Source organism: Trematomus bernacchii, unplaced genomic scaffold (assembly GCF_902827165.1).
Source record: "Trematomus bernacchii unplaced genomic scaffold, fTreBer1.1, whole genome shotgun sequence".
NCBI lineage: Eukaryota > Metazoa > Chordata > Actinopteri > Perciformes > Nototheniidae > Trematomus > Trematomus bernacchii.
Window position 1 is genome coordinate 15,578,611 of NW_022988050.1, and position 17,695 is coordinate 15,596,305.

Here is a 17,695-nt window from a genome sequence, read left to right on the forward strand (position 1 = left end):
TTCCACCAGTTGGTCCCGAATGTTCTGAAGCTTTGCCAAGACCTTTTGTAATGATCACTAAGACACACATTTATTTGTATATCAGACTGGATTTATTGCATGAATAGATGATACAGTAGCAAAGGTGTTAGGGCTAAGCATATTTAATAAAACACACTGCCCATCAAACTGTGTTTTGATATAAATGAATTACTGGCTTAGTGATGCTGCTGGTTCATTGTTGCAGTGAACAGCTTGTCCCACACCTCCACCTTCAATATGGACCTGCCCATCGGGGACATGGTAGCCTTCAGGTCCAATGTTGCGCCCTGGAACGTGAGATCAGAGCCATTGGACTCCTGCCTCACAAAGGCCTTCGGTTCTTTGTCGTAATACATCTCTTTGTACAGCTTCTCATCGCACACTTTGGACACGGGGTAGATTGCCAAGGCGAACCAGTTCTTGTAGGAGCTATTATCGTAGGGCACAGAGAACATTATGGCTAATTTTTCTGTAGGGGCGTTGCTATTTCTTGCAAACAGGTCGTAGGTCATGACGCCCACAGCGCCGGTGGCTTTGGAACTGGTCTTGCTGAAGTTGCACACCTCGGTTTTCAGAGGGCGCACGGTGGGCTGGGGTGGGCTATGGCAGTTCCCACTATCCAGGTACACCCTTTTATTTAAAGGCAAAAGAAGAACAAAATAATAATTAAGAGCAAAAACTGGATAATTCATCTCTAGTTTCTTTTTATCAGGCTACACACATATTTGAATTAAGATGCATTATTTTGTTAAGAATACTCTAAACCATATTGTCTTTTAGATTTGCACTTACTTTGGGTCTACCAGGCAAAAGCTGTTGGTGAGGTTGGTGATCTCAATGGTGACATTTCTGCTGCTCTTGAGGTTAGCAGCCAATGCCTCTGCTGATTCACCCATGTTGTTACTTGTAAAGGCTGCAGCAAAGCAGAATTACATTGTATTACAATGCAGTGAATACAATTAGCTGTGAACAGTGTCCATAACAAATTATGCACAGTGCTAAATGCTACATAAAAACTATATTTTTCATCAAACCTCCAAATACAGCCCAGTATTAAACAGGCTTACCTGTCCGGATCCTAGGTGTGTTGCTCGCTCGGGCAGTGCCAGATTTGAAACACAGGATTCTCTCTTTAGATCATTCTTGTTTGGAAATGTGTGACACAGTAACCCCACCCAAATGTGTTTCCACCCACAGTACGCACCTACTCCTTGTTACTGGCTTTTTGTCCTCGCCTCTCGCCTCTCACCTGAGGTATGTAGACAGAGGCTCAAAGACAGGGTGTAGCCAACAGTTGCAACATAAGGATGGTATTTTTTTTGTTTTCATAATGTGTATTTTTGCCTAGCTACGATCAAGTTTGAGCTTCATGCAAGAAGCGAACAAACCTGTTTCTTTCATATCCGTGATTTATTCCTATGTCCTTAGTAACCATGCAGGAAGCAAAGTCCTCTTATTTTGGTACCCATCAACCATTTGGTTCTTATTTTTGTTAATACGCTTTGATTTCTTGGATTCCCCAATGTTTTCTTATTATCGGTATATTTGGTGGAGAGCACTTTTACCAAGATAATAAAAAAACATTTTACCGTCAACAAAATGATTGTCCAACCCAATGGACATTTTTTTCATTTTGTTGAGGGGAAAAAAAGAATCTGCATGCACATAATAATCACATTTAGAATATTTAATCTTTTATTGCACTTGTTAGCTAAAGGAATACTCTTGGTCCATTGGTCCAGTTAAGACTATAAAAACCATTGGAGGATAATACGTTATGCTTTCAGCTTCTGTATAACTTACATACTGCTCTTAGATGCTCTTTGATTTTCCTGCAACACCAGTACTGATGCTCTGAAAAATCTCCCGTTAGCTAAACCTTTTTCCAAATCTTTCCAATTTGCATGTGCCAGAGAATATTCACTTTGCACTACAAATGCCCAGCCCTTATATAGTGTTTAGGTGCATTGTATGATAATACTCACATTTCTTATCAAGTAGGATTTATCATTCGGCCCAACTGGATAAAGCAGATTTAGATTGTTAAGATAATGTAGTGCATCTGGAGTTGACTTGCTTAAGAAAACATTGCTGCATAAGGCAGATTGTTTACCATCTCATCGTCTCATTATGCACCACAACTTTTATCTCTGCCGTGATGCGGTTTTTCCTGTCTGCATGAGGACAATAACATGCTGCACCTCTAAACGGCATGTTGCACAGTCTGGCTGTGTTTATACTTTTATAAATCAAAGTGAAGTATGACTCATGTTATTTCTGCTGAGGAGATTTCAATCTTTTCATTGCCTGTAAACATTTGTGACCATTTTTGATGGCTCAAATAAAAATGAAAAATGGTCAAGGACAAGAATTCCATTGTATTGTTTTTTATTCATTTAAAGCACTCATACATTGACAAACCAATTGTATGTAGGTTTCAGGAACATCTGCTTCAACTGTGTTCTTACATTTTATTCCACACCAATGCACTCATTACAAACATTCAACCGCCCATCTTGTCGTACAGCTCCAGTTTGATGATGGCTTTGCCTTCGTCGGACATGCAGGCCCTCAAATCCACCATCCTCCCCTTGTACGTCACCCCTGAGCCGTCGGCCTCGTGGCGCAAAAAGTTGGTGAAATCCTTTTCGTTGTACATATGTTTGAACAGTTTCTCGTCGCACTCTCTTGTGTGCTCGAAGATGCCCACCCCAAGCCAGTTCTTGTAGAAGTTGTAGTCGTACGGCACCGAGAACATGATAGCCATCACCTCGTTGCAGTGGCGGTTGCGCATGTCGAACAGCTCGTAGGTCAGGACGCCGACGGCACCCGATGCCGTGTGGTCGTCTTTGATGAAGGAGCACACCTCGGTCTTCTGGGTACGCACGGTGGGCTGGGGAGGGCTGAAGGTGAAGCCACTCTCCAAGTGCACCCTGCAGGGTAAAAGAGATGCAGTGATGAGTGGACCAAAACGTTTTCTTACCCCAAACGCCAACCCCAATAACCCCAAATCTTACCCTAACCCTAACCTCTACTCAGGTTGTGCTTATACCACAATGTCAAATTACTCCTTTATAAGTGGGCTAATGCTCTGCACAAAAAAATCCTCTTTGAGTAAAAGTGCAAAAGTGTCAAATGTGTTATTAACAGTACTGGTAATTTCGCTCAATGATTCCCAACCTAGGTGAAGGTGCTTTAAATCACAGTATATGTAAGATGTATTAACTGTATACCACAGGTAGTCATGCATGCATGGATTCAAGAACATTGAAGGAATTTGATAATCACTGTCTTCATTGGTTAACACACAAATTAGAAAAAACTGTTCACGCTGTCTAACAGATTCTTACTTGGGGTGGACGAGACAGTAGGAGGAGCTGACATTGGTGAGCTCGATGGTGCAGTTGCGGTTGGTGGTGAGGATGTGGGAGTGGGCCTCTGCAGTCTGCATGATGACGGCGGGTGGAGATTGCTAACTGATGGATGTACAAAAAAAGAGTTTAGAAAAACAGAAACTGCTGCTGATTTAATGTTTGTTAACATAGATTTGTTTTCCTTCTTACATATTAGCTGATTGTTTTATTCTAGTGACACAAGCTGCTTAAAGGCATGCAAACAATTGTTGTCAACACCAGGGATGGGTAGTAACGAACGACATGTAATTGGGATTACGTAATCAGGTTACAAAAAAAACTGGAACACATTTCATAAATTGTGAATCAGTGAAAGTTACGTTGTCAATAACTATGAAACTATGAAATATGATTACTGCAACATATTTTTGATGATTTCTCTAAAATATTGCAATTTTAAATAATGCAAATATTTTCAATAAACGATGCTATTAGTGCAATATTTTAAGTTCTCAATTCTAAACATAAATATATTTGTTTGTAAGGGATAACTACTAATTTAATGTGAAAAATGTCATATGTATTCAGTAACTGACATCATTTAAAATGAATACCCAATGCTAATGCTAAGCACTGATCAACACATACTGTGACATGGGAACGAATTACAGTGCATAGAGGACATCCAACATGACACCAACCCGGCACAATGCTTCACTTGACACAAAAAATAAAGAACAAAAGCCATATCTACTGAGAAGTATTTCAAAATATGATCTAATAATATTAGCACTGGGAATTATTTTCTTCAAAGTAAATGCAGCTTTGGTGAAAACTTCATATTAATCTGAAAGTAAATGTACTTACTTTACTTTATGTGACACACGGGATGGCAGAGAGTCCTCTGAAAACAGGTCAGACTTTGGTTCAGAGACGAAGACAAAGTCACACCCTCACAGGGGGAGTCACCCTTCACACACACTGTAGGTGTGTCTGTGCTGACATGCAATACTGGGTATGTGTGACAGTTTAAGGGAAGACACTACAAGTTAGGGAGGCCAAAGAGTTACAATTTCAACCAACTGTTACCACCATTAATCGTTCAGTTGATTACTTTCATAAAGGCACATTTAAGATAAGATAAAGATAAGTTAAGATGATAAGATGTACTTTATTGATCCCAAATTGGGAAATGTTTGCGTTGCAGCAGCATAAAAAAGAAGGCATTTGTACAACAGGTTTCCTGAAAATTGTTAAATTTGTATATGTGTTAATTTACATATACGTTGACAGAACATGTAACAAAGTTAAAAGACTGAAATGTGTATTTTGGGTTTTTGTGTATTTGCATTTATCTAAAATAAGACATGTTATGGAAGCAAAATAGCCCAAAATCAAAAATGTAAATAATTGTGTGTTTTCCTTTTCAGTGTATGTATTTGAAATAGACAGTATAAAAATATGTGTGTTTAATGTAATATTTAGAAATCTTATCATGTCTTTGGCACAAGATGGAAAAGTACTCCTCTGACAGGCGTACAATGGGTGAGCCCAGTAGCTGACTGTTGATGGGGGAATAACCTGAAAGTCTGGGTAGATTGAAAAAAGTGAAGAGCCCCACCCTTCAGACACTCAATAGGGATGATGAAGATGAAGCCTACTGAAACTCCTGAACTGGTTCATGGGAATGATTTCTTACATGTTGTGTTTGTTCACTACATTTTTGTGCCAAAAGTTGATGAATGATATATCTGGAGCAACAAACTTCTTATTGTTCTAAAGAACTTTATGTTTGTGCAACCTGTTCCAGCATGCACTGAAGGATGTGATGGATAGCATATGAGGAAGTCGATAGTGCAGTCTTAACAAAGGGGTCAAGGGGTCATATATCCCTGGGCAAAATAACCAAGAGGAATCACAAAACGAATACTAAGATGATATATTAAACTCATTAAATATGTGTGATTTTAGGGTTTAAAGCAGTATTTCTCCCAAAAGGTGTGTCTTTGGGCTGTGAGAGGTTCCACCCAGAAGACATTTAATTTCCAAACTTTCATTCAAAGGTGCAATGTGTAAACTTTTGCCAGAGTTTTAGTTTAAAACATTTACAACATTATCAACGAGGAAGAAGAAGTAACAGTGTTGACGTTATGTCAAAGATCTTTCTAATATGTTGCACAGATATCTACTGAAATGACCCTTCTAACATTGTAATGCTCCGTTCCCACAGCAAAGTGACATATATGTGACACTGGTCCAGCCTGCAGAACAACATGTCATCGCCACTCCCTTAATCACAACATTTCTCTGCTGTTTGGAATTTTATCATGTCTGCAAATAAAAAAACACTATCAATCTAACTATTGTTTAAAATATATTTTAAACAATGAAAAACGTGTTCAAAAAGGAAATGCTAAAGCACTGGTGCTTTAGAGCTCAATGCTGATCAGGACCAGGGGAGGGGGGGCACCATCCCCATCCGCAGAAAAGACAAGGTTTGCTCCCAAAACCACCATGGAAGGTTCTAGGGGCCAACAGGTACGAGGGCCAGTGCCCCTGTAACTCTGAGCTATGATGTGTTGATGTGTTGCAGCGAACACTGTGCTGCAACTTTAGCCAAAGTTAACAGGAGTGTGTTTTGCTTTGTTTTGAATGATGTGATTTAATAACTTTAATAAAGTGTTTTGTGAGTACAATTATTGTTCTGGTCATGAAAGTTATAGGGAAGCAGATCAAGTCCCACATCATGTCTAGTCCTGGTGCCTCATTGACCCACTCCAGTTAGGTTACTGTGTTACAAGGATATAGGGCTGCTAGCCACCATTCAGTGACACCTGGAGAGGAGCTGTTTTTTGCAGAGCGAATACAAAATGTCAACATTAATCCATCATCAATATTTCCTCAGGATCAGATTTGATTCCGGGTCCAAAAAGCCATTCTACAACACAGTATACGATACATGCCTTGTGGAGCTTATTTATTCAGATCATTATGCTATTGTGCTATTTGCTTGGATATATCTGTCCGTGTGTGTTTGTTATCTGTTTTAACCAAAATCATGTTGCCTTTATGGACTATTAAAAATGTCTTTAATTTACTTTATTGAAAGCCATTCAACATTTCGAAGCTCAACCCTGTCACTTATACCATTATGCTTTACTTAAACTATGCTTTTGTACTTATACTACATCAATCAATATAATGGCTCAATGTTGACATGCATTTATATTTACTTCATAGCTCCTGTCTTTCAAATATATGTACATTTTAGAAGTTCTTTGTTTGTTTTATTTACTTTACCTTATTTATCATGTACTCCTATATGTGTTATTATGTATTTACTTGATGAGGTGAAGTGTCTGTATCTTCTTTGTGTTTCCATGCAAGGGAGGCAGCACATATTCACTACAGCGTGAACATGCAGTTTGTGCGGTATTACTGTCAAATGAAACACATGTCAGACTATAGAGTTTTACAAACTGTCTTTTCAGTGGAGAGTTACAGTCGTAATTGTGGTTTCTCTAGTGTCATTACATACAGCTCATTAGATGAGTTTAGAAGAAGCTCAGTCACAGTTTCACAGACTGGAAACACCCAAATCACGATGCCATCACTTACACACTTACACACACTTGGGATAATTGGTCTCTAAATTCTACACATCTTGAAGGAGGAAGAGCACACTCATACATCTTACTGAGGTACTTGTTCAACTTTTACTACATTAGCACCATCTTGTGTTCAAATCAAAACAGTGAGGAAAATAAAGACAGACATCACTGAAGTCATTTCAATCAAACATTAGGCTGTCTTCATGACAACAAATAGTGACCTCTTGTCTTTCTTTATAGACGATGGTTGGGACATAAATCAAAATACAGCTGACACTCATCCCTCTGAAATCAAAAGTGTGATGTGTCAGCACTGGCAAACACTCCTTCAATGGGCATTTAACAGTAACGTGATTTCTAGCATTTCATCTATTTTCCGAGGTATTGTAATAACCTAGTAACAGTAATGTGAAAGGACACCTGTGGAGGGATTATTAACAGTCTACGATTCCAACATGGTTCAATATATTACATTACATGTCACTTGTTAGATGCTTTTATCCAAAGCGACTTACATACTCAATACTGTGGGCAATCCCCACAGGAGCAATTTTGGGTGAAGTGTCTTGCCCAGGGACACAACGACATGCTGACTGCAGTGGGGTTTGAACCTGTGACCCCCTAATCCAAACACCAACGCACAATCCACTGCACCACACGCCTTCATATAGTGAAATATACAAACAGAACATTGTATTTCAGAAAATAATAGTTGCAATCAGAAGATTAGGGATTAAACTTCACCTGTAGTAAAATATTTTCTGGAAAACTCCCACAATTTTCTTTAGTTCAGTTAGTATGCAAATTGAATTAAAATACATATCAATAAAAAAAAGTATTTGTTAAGGATAAAAAACATCATGTTCACATTCAATATCAAACGAGGGATTTTACCTGAAATACATTTGGCTGATTTACCTCTTTACTTCTACTCAAGTACAATTTTGATTTCAGGAAGGTAAACCAATAATCTTTAGACCATGGTCATTTCTACTTTTACTCAAGTAAAGGAGTACTTCTGCTAGAGATGTTCTGTCTTTCCTCCTGATGTTTTGGAATATACCACAAGATGGTGCTGACATGGCTAAAAGGTATTGTCCACAGTACATGTATGATATTAATGTGTACTTGTAAAGCGCCTTGATGACTTCGAGGTGTGAAGATGGGCGGTGTGGCGCAGTGGGCTGTGCATTGATCATCAGATCAAGGGGGCGAAACCCGCCGCCGCTGCGTCTGTAAAGTGTCCTTGGGCAAGACACTTCACCTGAACTTGCTGCTGTGGGTATTGTCCACAGTACATGACCATCAGGGTCGTATCCAGGATTTCCTAAATACCGAGGTCCAAACATGCTAGGGGGGTTCGGGGGTATACTCCCCCGAGATTTCCGGGATTTCCATGATCTACAGTAGTTAGGTGCTTTTTAAGTCCTGTGGGGGGTCACAAATTGGATAATATATCGATTTCAAACCATGTCAGTGGGCTGCAGCATAAATTATTTTGAATCAGTTAATTGTTACTATGAATGATCTGGACATGCAGAAGAGGCTAAAATGATCCCAAAACATTGTCAACATTCATTTTGCAGCCTCTCTTCCATCTTCTTTAGTCTCTCTGTCTTCTTCCTGTTCATTACTCTCTCTGTCCTCTACTCTTTCTCTTTGTTCAATCTCTCCCTCGTTGTTCACTTGTTGCCCCTCCTCACTTGTCGCTCCTGCCAGTGAATTAAAAGCAATTCAGCAATTTAGTTCATTTCACTTGTTTGTTTGCATTTTTCTTTTTTTTAATCTGTTTTGTTTGATTCTCAAAAGAGAGAGAGAGAGCAGACCGGAGGAGAGATCCGAAATAATATTGACTATACGGAGAGACGAGAGAGAGAGACGAGCCGAGAGCTGAGAAGAAGAGAGAGAGCTTAACTAGTTAGAGCTGAGATGAGAATGATGAAGCTAGAGGGGCACGAGACTGAGCAGAGATTGAAGAGAGAGACGAGGAGCTGAGCGACGAGGAGAGGAAGAGAGAAGGAGAGGAGGGAGGAAGAGAGAGAGAGAGAGAGAGAGAGAGAGAGAGAAAAGCTGTTTCAACAATAGCCACGTTCACACCAAGTACTTTCCTGTACTTAGTTCCGGCACTAAGAGCCCCGGCGCTTTTAACCCCAGGGCACTTAGTACAGATCGCGTTCACACCAGAGTACTTTTCCCTGAGGGAAGATTACGCAAATGAGCCGCTGACGTCACTTCTTCTTCGACGTCACTTCTTCTTCTTCTTCTTCGGCTTTACTGGCAGGCCACAAACCACTTCACGGCGAGTACAGTAGGTGGCGGTATGCACCTTAAAGTTGTTTGCAATCCGCTACAAAACAAGACAAGAAGAAGAAGAAAAACTTCCCGCGTATACTGTCTGTTGTTTACCTTCCGACCTCAGACATGATGGAGATGGAGTCGACTGAAGTTGTGCTGTTTGTGCTCATGTTATACATACTCATGTTTGTAACTTCGTTAATGCGGCCTGAGCCTGAGCCTATTAGGCGTCCGACGTGTGGCGGCTCCGCAAAGTTTCTTCAGCATCAAAGGCAGTTTAAAAGCCTTAGGAAAAGGATTGGCCGACGGAAAGCACACATGATTGCCATGTTTCACCGTAGGATGGCTGATGACGATGAGCGTTTTCACGCCCTAAGAACAGCAATGGTAAGTTCAGTAAATTATTAATACTATCTAATGTAGGATTTGTGGAGTTATGTAGAGCTAATTTGCGCCTTTGTATGTGTTCCAGATATGCAAATACTACGGGACGCGTCGTGTCCCGCGCTCTCTCTGGGTGAACAATAGAACCTCGGCCTGGTGGGAGAACGTGGTGCCGACGTACACCGATGTGCAGTGGATCCAAGATTTCCGAATGTCCAAGCACTCTTTCCAATACCTCTGTAGTCGCCTGGAAGCAACGTTGGGGAGAAGCGACACCAACTTCCGGGAGTGTGTCCCTGTGCCTAAAAAAATCGCCATAGCACTGTGGAAACTTGCGACCAACTCTGAGTACAGGACCATCTCTCATTTGTTTGGAGTCGGCAGATCTACAGTGTGTTACTGTGTGCACGAGTTCTGCTCCTCTGTTGTGATGCTACTCCTTCCTGAGTTCATGCCATGGCCGAACGCTGAGAAGTTAGAGGAGATGGCGTTATTTTTTGAGCGCAGATGGGGTGTGCCACAGTGTGTAGGTGCAGTAGATGGATCACACATCCCCATTCTGAGACCAGAGGAATACCACAACGAGTATTTCAACCGCAAAGGCTGGCACTCGCTCGTCCTGCAGGGTGTTGTGGATGGTAGAGGCCTCTTTTGGAATGTTTTTGTTGGCTTACCAGGTAGCATGCATGATAGCAGAGTGTTAGGCATTGTGGATAAGGGTGGTCTACTTCCTCATGTAACAAGGAATATTGGTGGACATGATGTGGGTTACTATATCCTTGGTGACTCAGCCTACACCCTGCAAAGATGGCTGATGAAACCTTTCCAAGGAAGGCTCACACCCGAGCAACTTGTGTACAATCACAAAACAAGCAGAGCACGAGTGGTGGTGGAGAACGCTTTTGGCAGACTGAAGGGCAGGTGGCGGTGCTTGATGAAAATAAACGACTGCAAGATGGACAAGATCAAAATCCAGGTGGCAGCATGTTTCGTATTACATAACCTTTGTGAGAGTAATGATGATGAGTACAGGGACGAATGGACTGCCTTACCGGCGACCCAGCTTGATGGGCCAGCGCCAGCCATTGCCGAGGCTGGGGGGCAAGACACACGCACAGCCCTTATGAGGCATCTGAACAGCGTGTAAATTGTACATTGTAAACAATAAATGTAAACATTGACAATAAAGCTGATCATTTGTACAGTGCTTTTGTTTCTCTTTCATTTTGCAGTCAAGACAGGCAACATTACAATAGTGTAATAGTAGCCAAAACTAACATACATGTTAGTTTTGGCCCATAGTGGACTCCATGTTGTGTTGTGTGAAATGGGGGGCAATTAAAAGTTTAGGTCAAATAATATTTAAAATGATATAAATTATCATATTTGTGTATGTCAGGGTTCTTACACCTTTTCCAAAGTCAAATTCAAGCACTTTTCAAGCATTTTCAAGCTTTTCAAGCATCTTACAGCTGTTGTAAATTACATATTTATATACACATACTTATACTCAAATGAATATTTCCCTACCTCACATTAAATCAGATGTTCTTTATGCTATAAACAACCAAATGTGTGTTTCATAATAGCATTCTACATGAGGATGAAAAATTAAAAATGTTAGAAAAGAAAACTAAGTTTAATATTTCAAAATGAGTGACCCATCTGTACGTAGACTGGGCATCCCATATAACCTGGCTGAGCCAATATAAAACAATCAGCCAAATAACTTTTCAATATATTATTGATTACTATTTTTGAGGTACTTTTAGGTTGGCAGTAAACACAAGTCAGAGGTAAATGGTGTACTTTTACTCCACTACATGTATTTAATACCTTTAGTTACTTTACAGATGTGGATGAATGATGTGAAATCTAATCAAGTGTTAAATCAGACTTTAGTTCCACCTGGAGTAAATTCACAAGCTACTCTGTAGTATACAAAGTCATTCAAACTAGCTGCAACTTTACCAGCTTTGATAACACTTTCATGATCAATCATTATAAAACATATCATATACAATTATTAGGGATGCTCCGATCGCCAATTTTGGAGCCGATCGCCGGAATCAGTATCGGCCGATACCGATATCGCTCTCTTTTCCTCTCTCTCTCTCCTGACAGCCCGTCAGTATCTCCTGCAGCTCACTGATCCAGTAATGAGCGACCCGACAGTGAAGAATAAATATATTTATAACTAGTTTATCTTGTTCCAGAGGTAGATAAAATAGCTAAGTGTGTTAGGTCTAACTCTTAATGTGTGTTCTGCTCCGCTCACCGGTCCGTCACAGCGGGTGGAGCTGCAGGATTTCTGCTTCACACACACGTTGCATACCGCTATTTTATTGTCATTTTCGGACACTTAAAATACTGCCAGACTAGTGAAGCCATTTTGGCGAGCTTGTTTTGCCGCGCACAGAGAAAAGTGTCATGTATTTTACATGCAACGATAGCCTAATCTAAAATGCTCTACTATGGCGTACCTTTCGTGTGGTGTGTGGCTCGTCAGCGCAGACTCTCGCATCGTTATTGTTGCACACTTTGCAGGAGGCTACTCTTGGGCTTCGCTTGACCCTCGTCTTAGCCATGGCTTGTATTTGTCTTCTGCTAGCCAACGCTCGTTGAAACGGCAACCTCTTGGCATACTGTCATCTATCACTCTCATCAGAATGCCCAGGTCACACACGTAACAAAAACACTTGCCGGTCACACGCATTGCGCGGGAAGGCCGGAGCGGAGCTGTTTTATGTAAAAGCGAAGCAATTAAGCGCGCTCCGACTTCTTTATTTTCTTTTAATCTAAAAAGCGAAGTAAAGCATTTACAATTTCAAGCACTTTATCCCAAATTCAAGCACCATTCCCAAAATTCAAGCACTTTTCAAACCTTGAAAACACCTCGTACAATTTCAAGCATTTTCAAGGATTTCCAGCACCCGTACGCACCCTGGTATGTGCCCCTGCCATTCCTCCACAAGGTTGCAACATTGATGATAAATAAATGACAAATAAAGCTTTGCCAGTTTATAACCGATGAAACATGATGGTATCAGAATAATCACTTAAATGTGATGTATAGGATGCTACACAGGTCACTAAAGATAAAGTGTCAGAAATAAGCAAGATACAGGATCTGTTTAATCGCCATGTCGGTTTTCTTTATTGCACTCTCAAGACATAACATTAAATAGAAATTTTTTTAATGTAAATAAAGTGTCAGTTGTACATGTCAGTAAACATTATATATAAAATAAAGTGATAACAGTAATAACAATATAAAATAAACTGTCCCAGGTGTAGGGATAGTCTCAGCAGCATACACACCTTAGTGCAAAGTTGTGTGTCGTGTGTCAGTATTTACAAAAACTATACCAAATAAACTGTCCCAGGTGTAGGCATAGGCTCAGCAGCAGACATTAACAGTGGCAACTAAAGGGAGGAAGACCTGTTGGCTTTCACTAGCTGGGAAAGCACTTCCAGAAACCCATTATTAAATGCAGTTTGCCGCTCCTGGCGCAGCTCCTGGCGCCGCTCGCGCTGCGCCGACGCTTCCTCATGGCGCAGCGCCCACACTTCATCCAGGTGCTGCTGGCGCTCCATCTGCTGCTGGAACACTTCTGCCTGGCGCTCCATCGAGGTGAGCATTTTGTCCTCCGTTTCCTGGGCCTTGGTGAACTGCACCATCTGATCTCCGCGCAGCGACTCATTCACCACGGCACGCCGGTCCTCCAACGCCTGGACGGTCTCAAAGAAAAGTGCATCCTGTGTCCGCTTTCCTAAGAGGGGAAAATAAGCAAGATACAAGATCAACAACCAGACACAATACATCATGTATTTTTTAGCTGCCCGGATTATAACAGACAAAGACTCATTCTGAAAACTGCACTGGAACAACTCAACATCAAGGACATGGATTTCAAGTCAATATATGAAGTAAATCAAGAAATGAAGCAAACAAGCTGATCTTCAAATTCTTCAAAAGCACTGGTCTGAGGACAAGGATTTAATAAAAACATTTAATAAATCAACAGTAGGTGGCGATATATGCTCCAAGTGGAAGCGATTTCTTACCGGAAGTCATGTGACCTCTAGCCCGGATGTTTACAATGTTTGTGAGAGAGTAAAAAGGCGCGAAAATGTGTAAATGCCGGTCTAGGCGAATACGTTTTTAACGCTGTTTCATAATTGTACCAAGAAGGAAATAAACATGATTGTGAACATCAGTTCCATGCGTAACGTTCTTTCAAGACAAAGTTACAGTGTGTGTACCGTTTGGTTGCCGGTAAGGGAGACGAGCAAGCGCTCTGATCTTCAACGCAAAGCTCGCTTGTTTCCAATCCCGAGAGTTGATGATTTTCCTCGCCTGAAACACACGATTAGTGCCATGAGTTAGTGAAGCAAATTACAGAAACACTGCACAGTTATTCACAAGTCAAAACGTTTTCATAGCGGCCGAGAATATCTAGCTAGATGGATGTTATTAGCCAGCTCGGGGCCAGTGTTAGCTAGTTCAGCCTAGCATGGCTAGCTTGATCTACTGAGCAAATAAAAGTACATCTGAGACCATTATTGTGCAGATTAAAACCCCAGTGCATGTAGTTGCTTTTACCTTCGTCGTGGTCGCCCTCTAAATCCGCCGTTGGAGCGGCCTCCGATGCCATACTGCCCGAATCAAGGCTAGATGCTGTCCCGGAGAATGAAGGTCTGTGGCCGAGCAAAGCATCCAAGCGGTCGAACCATAGCCGCGTTCACACCGGAGTACTTTTCACCGTACTTATAAGGAGAGGGAGAGCGTCAGTTTAGGTCAGGGGTCTCCAACCTTTCTTCATCTGAGAGCTACTTTCAAAAAATGAAAGTGGCCAAGAGCTACTTGCATCACATCGCTTACATTTATTCACATAGCCCTCATCAGTTGAATTAAGCTATACTTTTGTACACGTGTGAAATTGCAATACCTAAAGCTTATCAAAAATAAGGTCCAAGAAAACAAAGATTTCTCACATATTATTATGGCCCACATCACATATATCATAAGTACATCACTGAACATTCACATAAGTGTCCTTAATCACCACCTTACAAGCATTTCACTCTTTTGTTAGTGAGATGAATGGCACTGCATGCAGTCCACCATAGAGGTGTATGCTGGACCCACTTAGGTTCACTTAATAGAGTCATTTAAATGTTCATCAGTCGGTCTTGTTCTGTATTTAGATTTCATTCATGTCAGAAAAAGCTGCTTCACAAAGGTATGTAGAACAGAACCAAATAAAGCAGACATTTTCAGTGCTGCTTGGTGAATGTTCTTATAGTTTTCTGGGTCTACAAGGCTCCAGAAATGTTGTGAGTTTTGCTGAGACTTAAGCTGAACATTATTTTGGAGATCTCCACAGGATTGACACTGAACAGTTGTTCAGCCATCTTTTTCTTCTTCTTCTTCGTCTTGACATTAAATTATAAACCATAATAAATCAATTGTATAGGTCTAGCCTCCCTATATCTGTGTGTGAAAATGGTTCCATCCTCAAAAACAAAAAACTAATACTTCTGCAGTCTAGCTGCAGCTTCTAGCTACGGTCTTCTGTTAAAAAAAAGACACTGAATGTCTTGAATGTGGCATCACACACAGGACTTGAGTCTGAAAACAGCAGGAGTATTTACAATAGCATTATAAAAACAAAAATACTGCATGTGGGTGCACACTTACATTCTCTGTCTTACTGTTACATAAATCCCATGAATGTATGAGATTAAGTTAGCTTCATCATATCTCAATCAGTGATTAAGTGAATAATAAAGTTTCTATCGGGTCACTATCAGCCTGTCACTCATTATTTTCAGGGAGGGGGCGGGGTTTGGAGGAACGGAGAGGAGACGGTGATCGCGGAAGCTTTCCTCCTGCCTTCACAAACTTTACACAAGTATTTATCAACTGAAAATAGCAAGAGGACATTCATACTCTGCAATCCAAGACTTGATTAAATCCACCAAAAACCTGACATGACGATAACGAGTGTTTTTCAAAAAACACAAATCCCTCCCTGTGTGTCTCTGAGGCGCAGCGACAGGGCCTGATTCAGAGCGGGTCATTCTGCTGTTGGTTCTGGACTGGTGCTGGTGGAGAAAGCAGACTGCTCCGTGTGTGTTGTCGCTGTGCTGCTGTCACGTCTGTTCCTTGATCTCTGCGTCACCGACCATTTGATATTCGTGTGACAGAAAAAAATTCTAAAATAAAAAAACGTTATTGTCCAGCCGCGGCCGAAAAATCAATAAGCAACCTTACTACGCTATAATCGATAATCGAGCGGCGAGCTACTGAAAAGCTGCCCGCGAGCTACCGGTAGCTCGCGATCGACGTGTTGGAGAGCCCTGGTTTAGGTGGTGTAAAGGACTCGCTGAGTGATTAGATTGTAAACTTTAGTCTAAGTTATCTCAGTGGGTCTCAAACGGTTTGGTCATCTATGTAAACAAATATTTCCATCTATTTAATATAGTTGTTCAAAATAAGTTAAGAAATCATTCCAATGTCAGTAAAAAAATAAAAAACACAGTTTGAAAGGGGAGTGATTAGTAAAATATGCATAAATAAAAAGAAAGAATGCAGAAGTTTAAGATAGGAGAGAGGAGTTTATCAATTATGTGTTATTGGTTGTGAGCATATTCTAATGGTTTTTAGAGTATTGAAATATATACAGTTCTGTTTCATATGAGTGTTGAGAGCTGTATCCATGAATCTCTTAATTTTGCTCTCAAAGTGCACCAGATTGATGCATTTAACTTCAATTTAAAGACAAAAAAATCTTCTCATTATATACACTACACATTTTTCTTGGATTTTTTAACACCGTAGTCCCTAATATATTTGTAGAAAGGCAGGAAATGGAATTAAATCGAGAAAATTGTTTCATTGCAGAGGACCCCCTGTTTTGTGTGTCCCCCACTTCTCAAACCAAAGTTACACCCTTATGTATGTGTAATAATGTGTCTCTGTAAAGCGCTTTGAGTCATTGAAAATCACTATAATAAATATAAGGAATTATTATTATTATTAACACCAGCAGGTGAATCTGCTGAGCATCAATCAGGGAGCAGAGAATGAGGCACAGCAAACAGGGGGCTACATCCTCATTTGTGTTACTTTAACAGAATATTATCTTTATTCATATTACAGCAAGTGATTAACAGTTATTTACAATCTGGTGTAAAACAACACATAAAATACACAAGATATAAAACATTTACAAAAGTAGGCAACATAAAGAATACAATAAATCAGTAGTTCCTAAAATGTATGAGCCGGTGGATATTCAAATAGCTTACAGAACAATCAGCATGAATTACAAGTTGGTAGTATAATTAATACACAATGTAACACTATTGTATAACCTTTTGGAAGTGCAATATGATGGGCTACGCTTAAAAGAAATCCCTTAAAATGTAAAAACTGAAAAAATATGAACAAGAAACAATATATTTAAACAAAGTCAATCATATTTCTGTATAAGAGTATATTATTACTCTATAAAAGATACAAATAAGTAGCTGGCCATTAAATGCAGTAAGTACCAAATCACTTTGAGATAAGCATGAAACGCCCTGCCATTAAAGAACAAGCTGCATTGTATTTACAGTATTTAAATTACATTTCAGTATAAAAAATAAAGCTTAAAAATAATGTTAAATGACCAAAACATCTTGTTGTTGTCTTTTATAAAACGTTGTAGCTCTTAACTACACATTATGTGCATTTTACATTATGGCTGTTCACTTACTTTTCTAAAGTAAGTGCTTTGTGCTGGAAGTAAACAAACTAATCAGATGCCATTATGAATGATGACGTGTGCATGTACAGTGGCTCTAAGTGTTCAATCAACTCTTTGAAGGCGTTTGGTGGATGTGAAACATATTTTTTTAACATATTCGGATAACGTAGGGGTCGGTATGGTAACGCGATTGAGACAATTTTAGGTCATATATAATTTTGAACATGAAAAAATGTGGGAGTGTTTAGTGTTGTTAATAGTTTTGGAACAA

The 17,695-nt window shown here is 40.1% G+C and overlaps 2 protein-coding genes across 2 annotated transcripts; both read right to left on the reverse strand.

Annotated features, from left to right (window-relative positions):
- Nucleotides 1-69: 69 nt before the first annotated feature.
- On the reverse strand, nt 70-1,281 carry LOC117473752 (DELTA-sagatoxin-Srs1a-like). The gene is made up of 3 exons (XM_034119549.1): nt 1,089-1,281; nt 814-934; nt 70-651 (listed from the first exon to the last, which is right to left on the reverse strand). The coding sequence occupies exons 2-3, from the start codon at nt 915-917 to the stop codon at nt 198-200; spliced, it is 558 nt and encodes a 185-aa protein (XP_033975440.1). The 5' UTR covers nt 918-934; nt 1,089-1,281; the 3' UTR covers nt 70-197.
- A 1,111-nt stretch (nt 1,282-2,392) lies between these two features.
- On the reverse strand, nt 2,393-4,359 carry LOC117473320 (DELTA-actitoxin-Aeq1c-like). The gene is made up of 3 exons (XM_034118865.1): nt 4,242-4,359; nt 3,372-3,497; nt 2,393-2,954 (listed from the first exon to the last, which is right to left on the reverse strand). The coding sequence occupies exons 2-3, from the start codon at nt 3,470-3,472 to the stop codon at nt 2,525-2,527; spliced, it is 531 nt and encodes a 176-aa protein (XP_033974756.1). The 5' UTR covers nt 3,473-3,497; nt 4,242-4,359; the 3' UTR covers nt 2,393-2,524.
- Between the last annotated feature and the right edge of the window lie 13,336 nt (nt 4,360-17,695).

What these genes read in the sequence shown, in the direction of transcription:
- LOC117473320 (XM_034118865.1), bottom strand. Translation starts at nt 3,472, where the DNA reads ATGCAGACTGCAGAGGCCCACTCCCACATCCTCACCACCAACCGCAAC. An exon ending in TACTGTCTCGTCCACCCCAA is followed by an intron (nt 2,955 to 3,371) that starts GTAAGAATCTGT and finishes TTTACCCTGCAG; the next exon opens with GGTGCACTTGGAGAGTGGCT.
- LOC117473752 (XM_034119549.1), bottom strand. Translation starts at nt 917, where the DNA reads ATGGGTGAATCAGCAGAGGCATTGGCTGCTAACCTCAAGAGCAGCAGA. An exon ending in TTTTGCCTGGTAGACCCAAA is followed by an intron (nt 652 to 813) that starts GTAAGTGCAAAT and finishes TTTAAATAAAAG; the next exon opens with GGTGTACCTGGATAGTGGGA.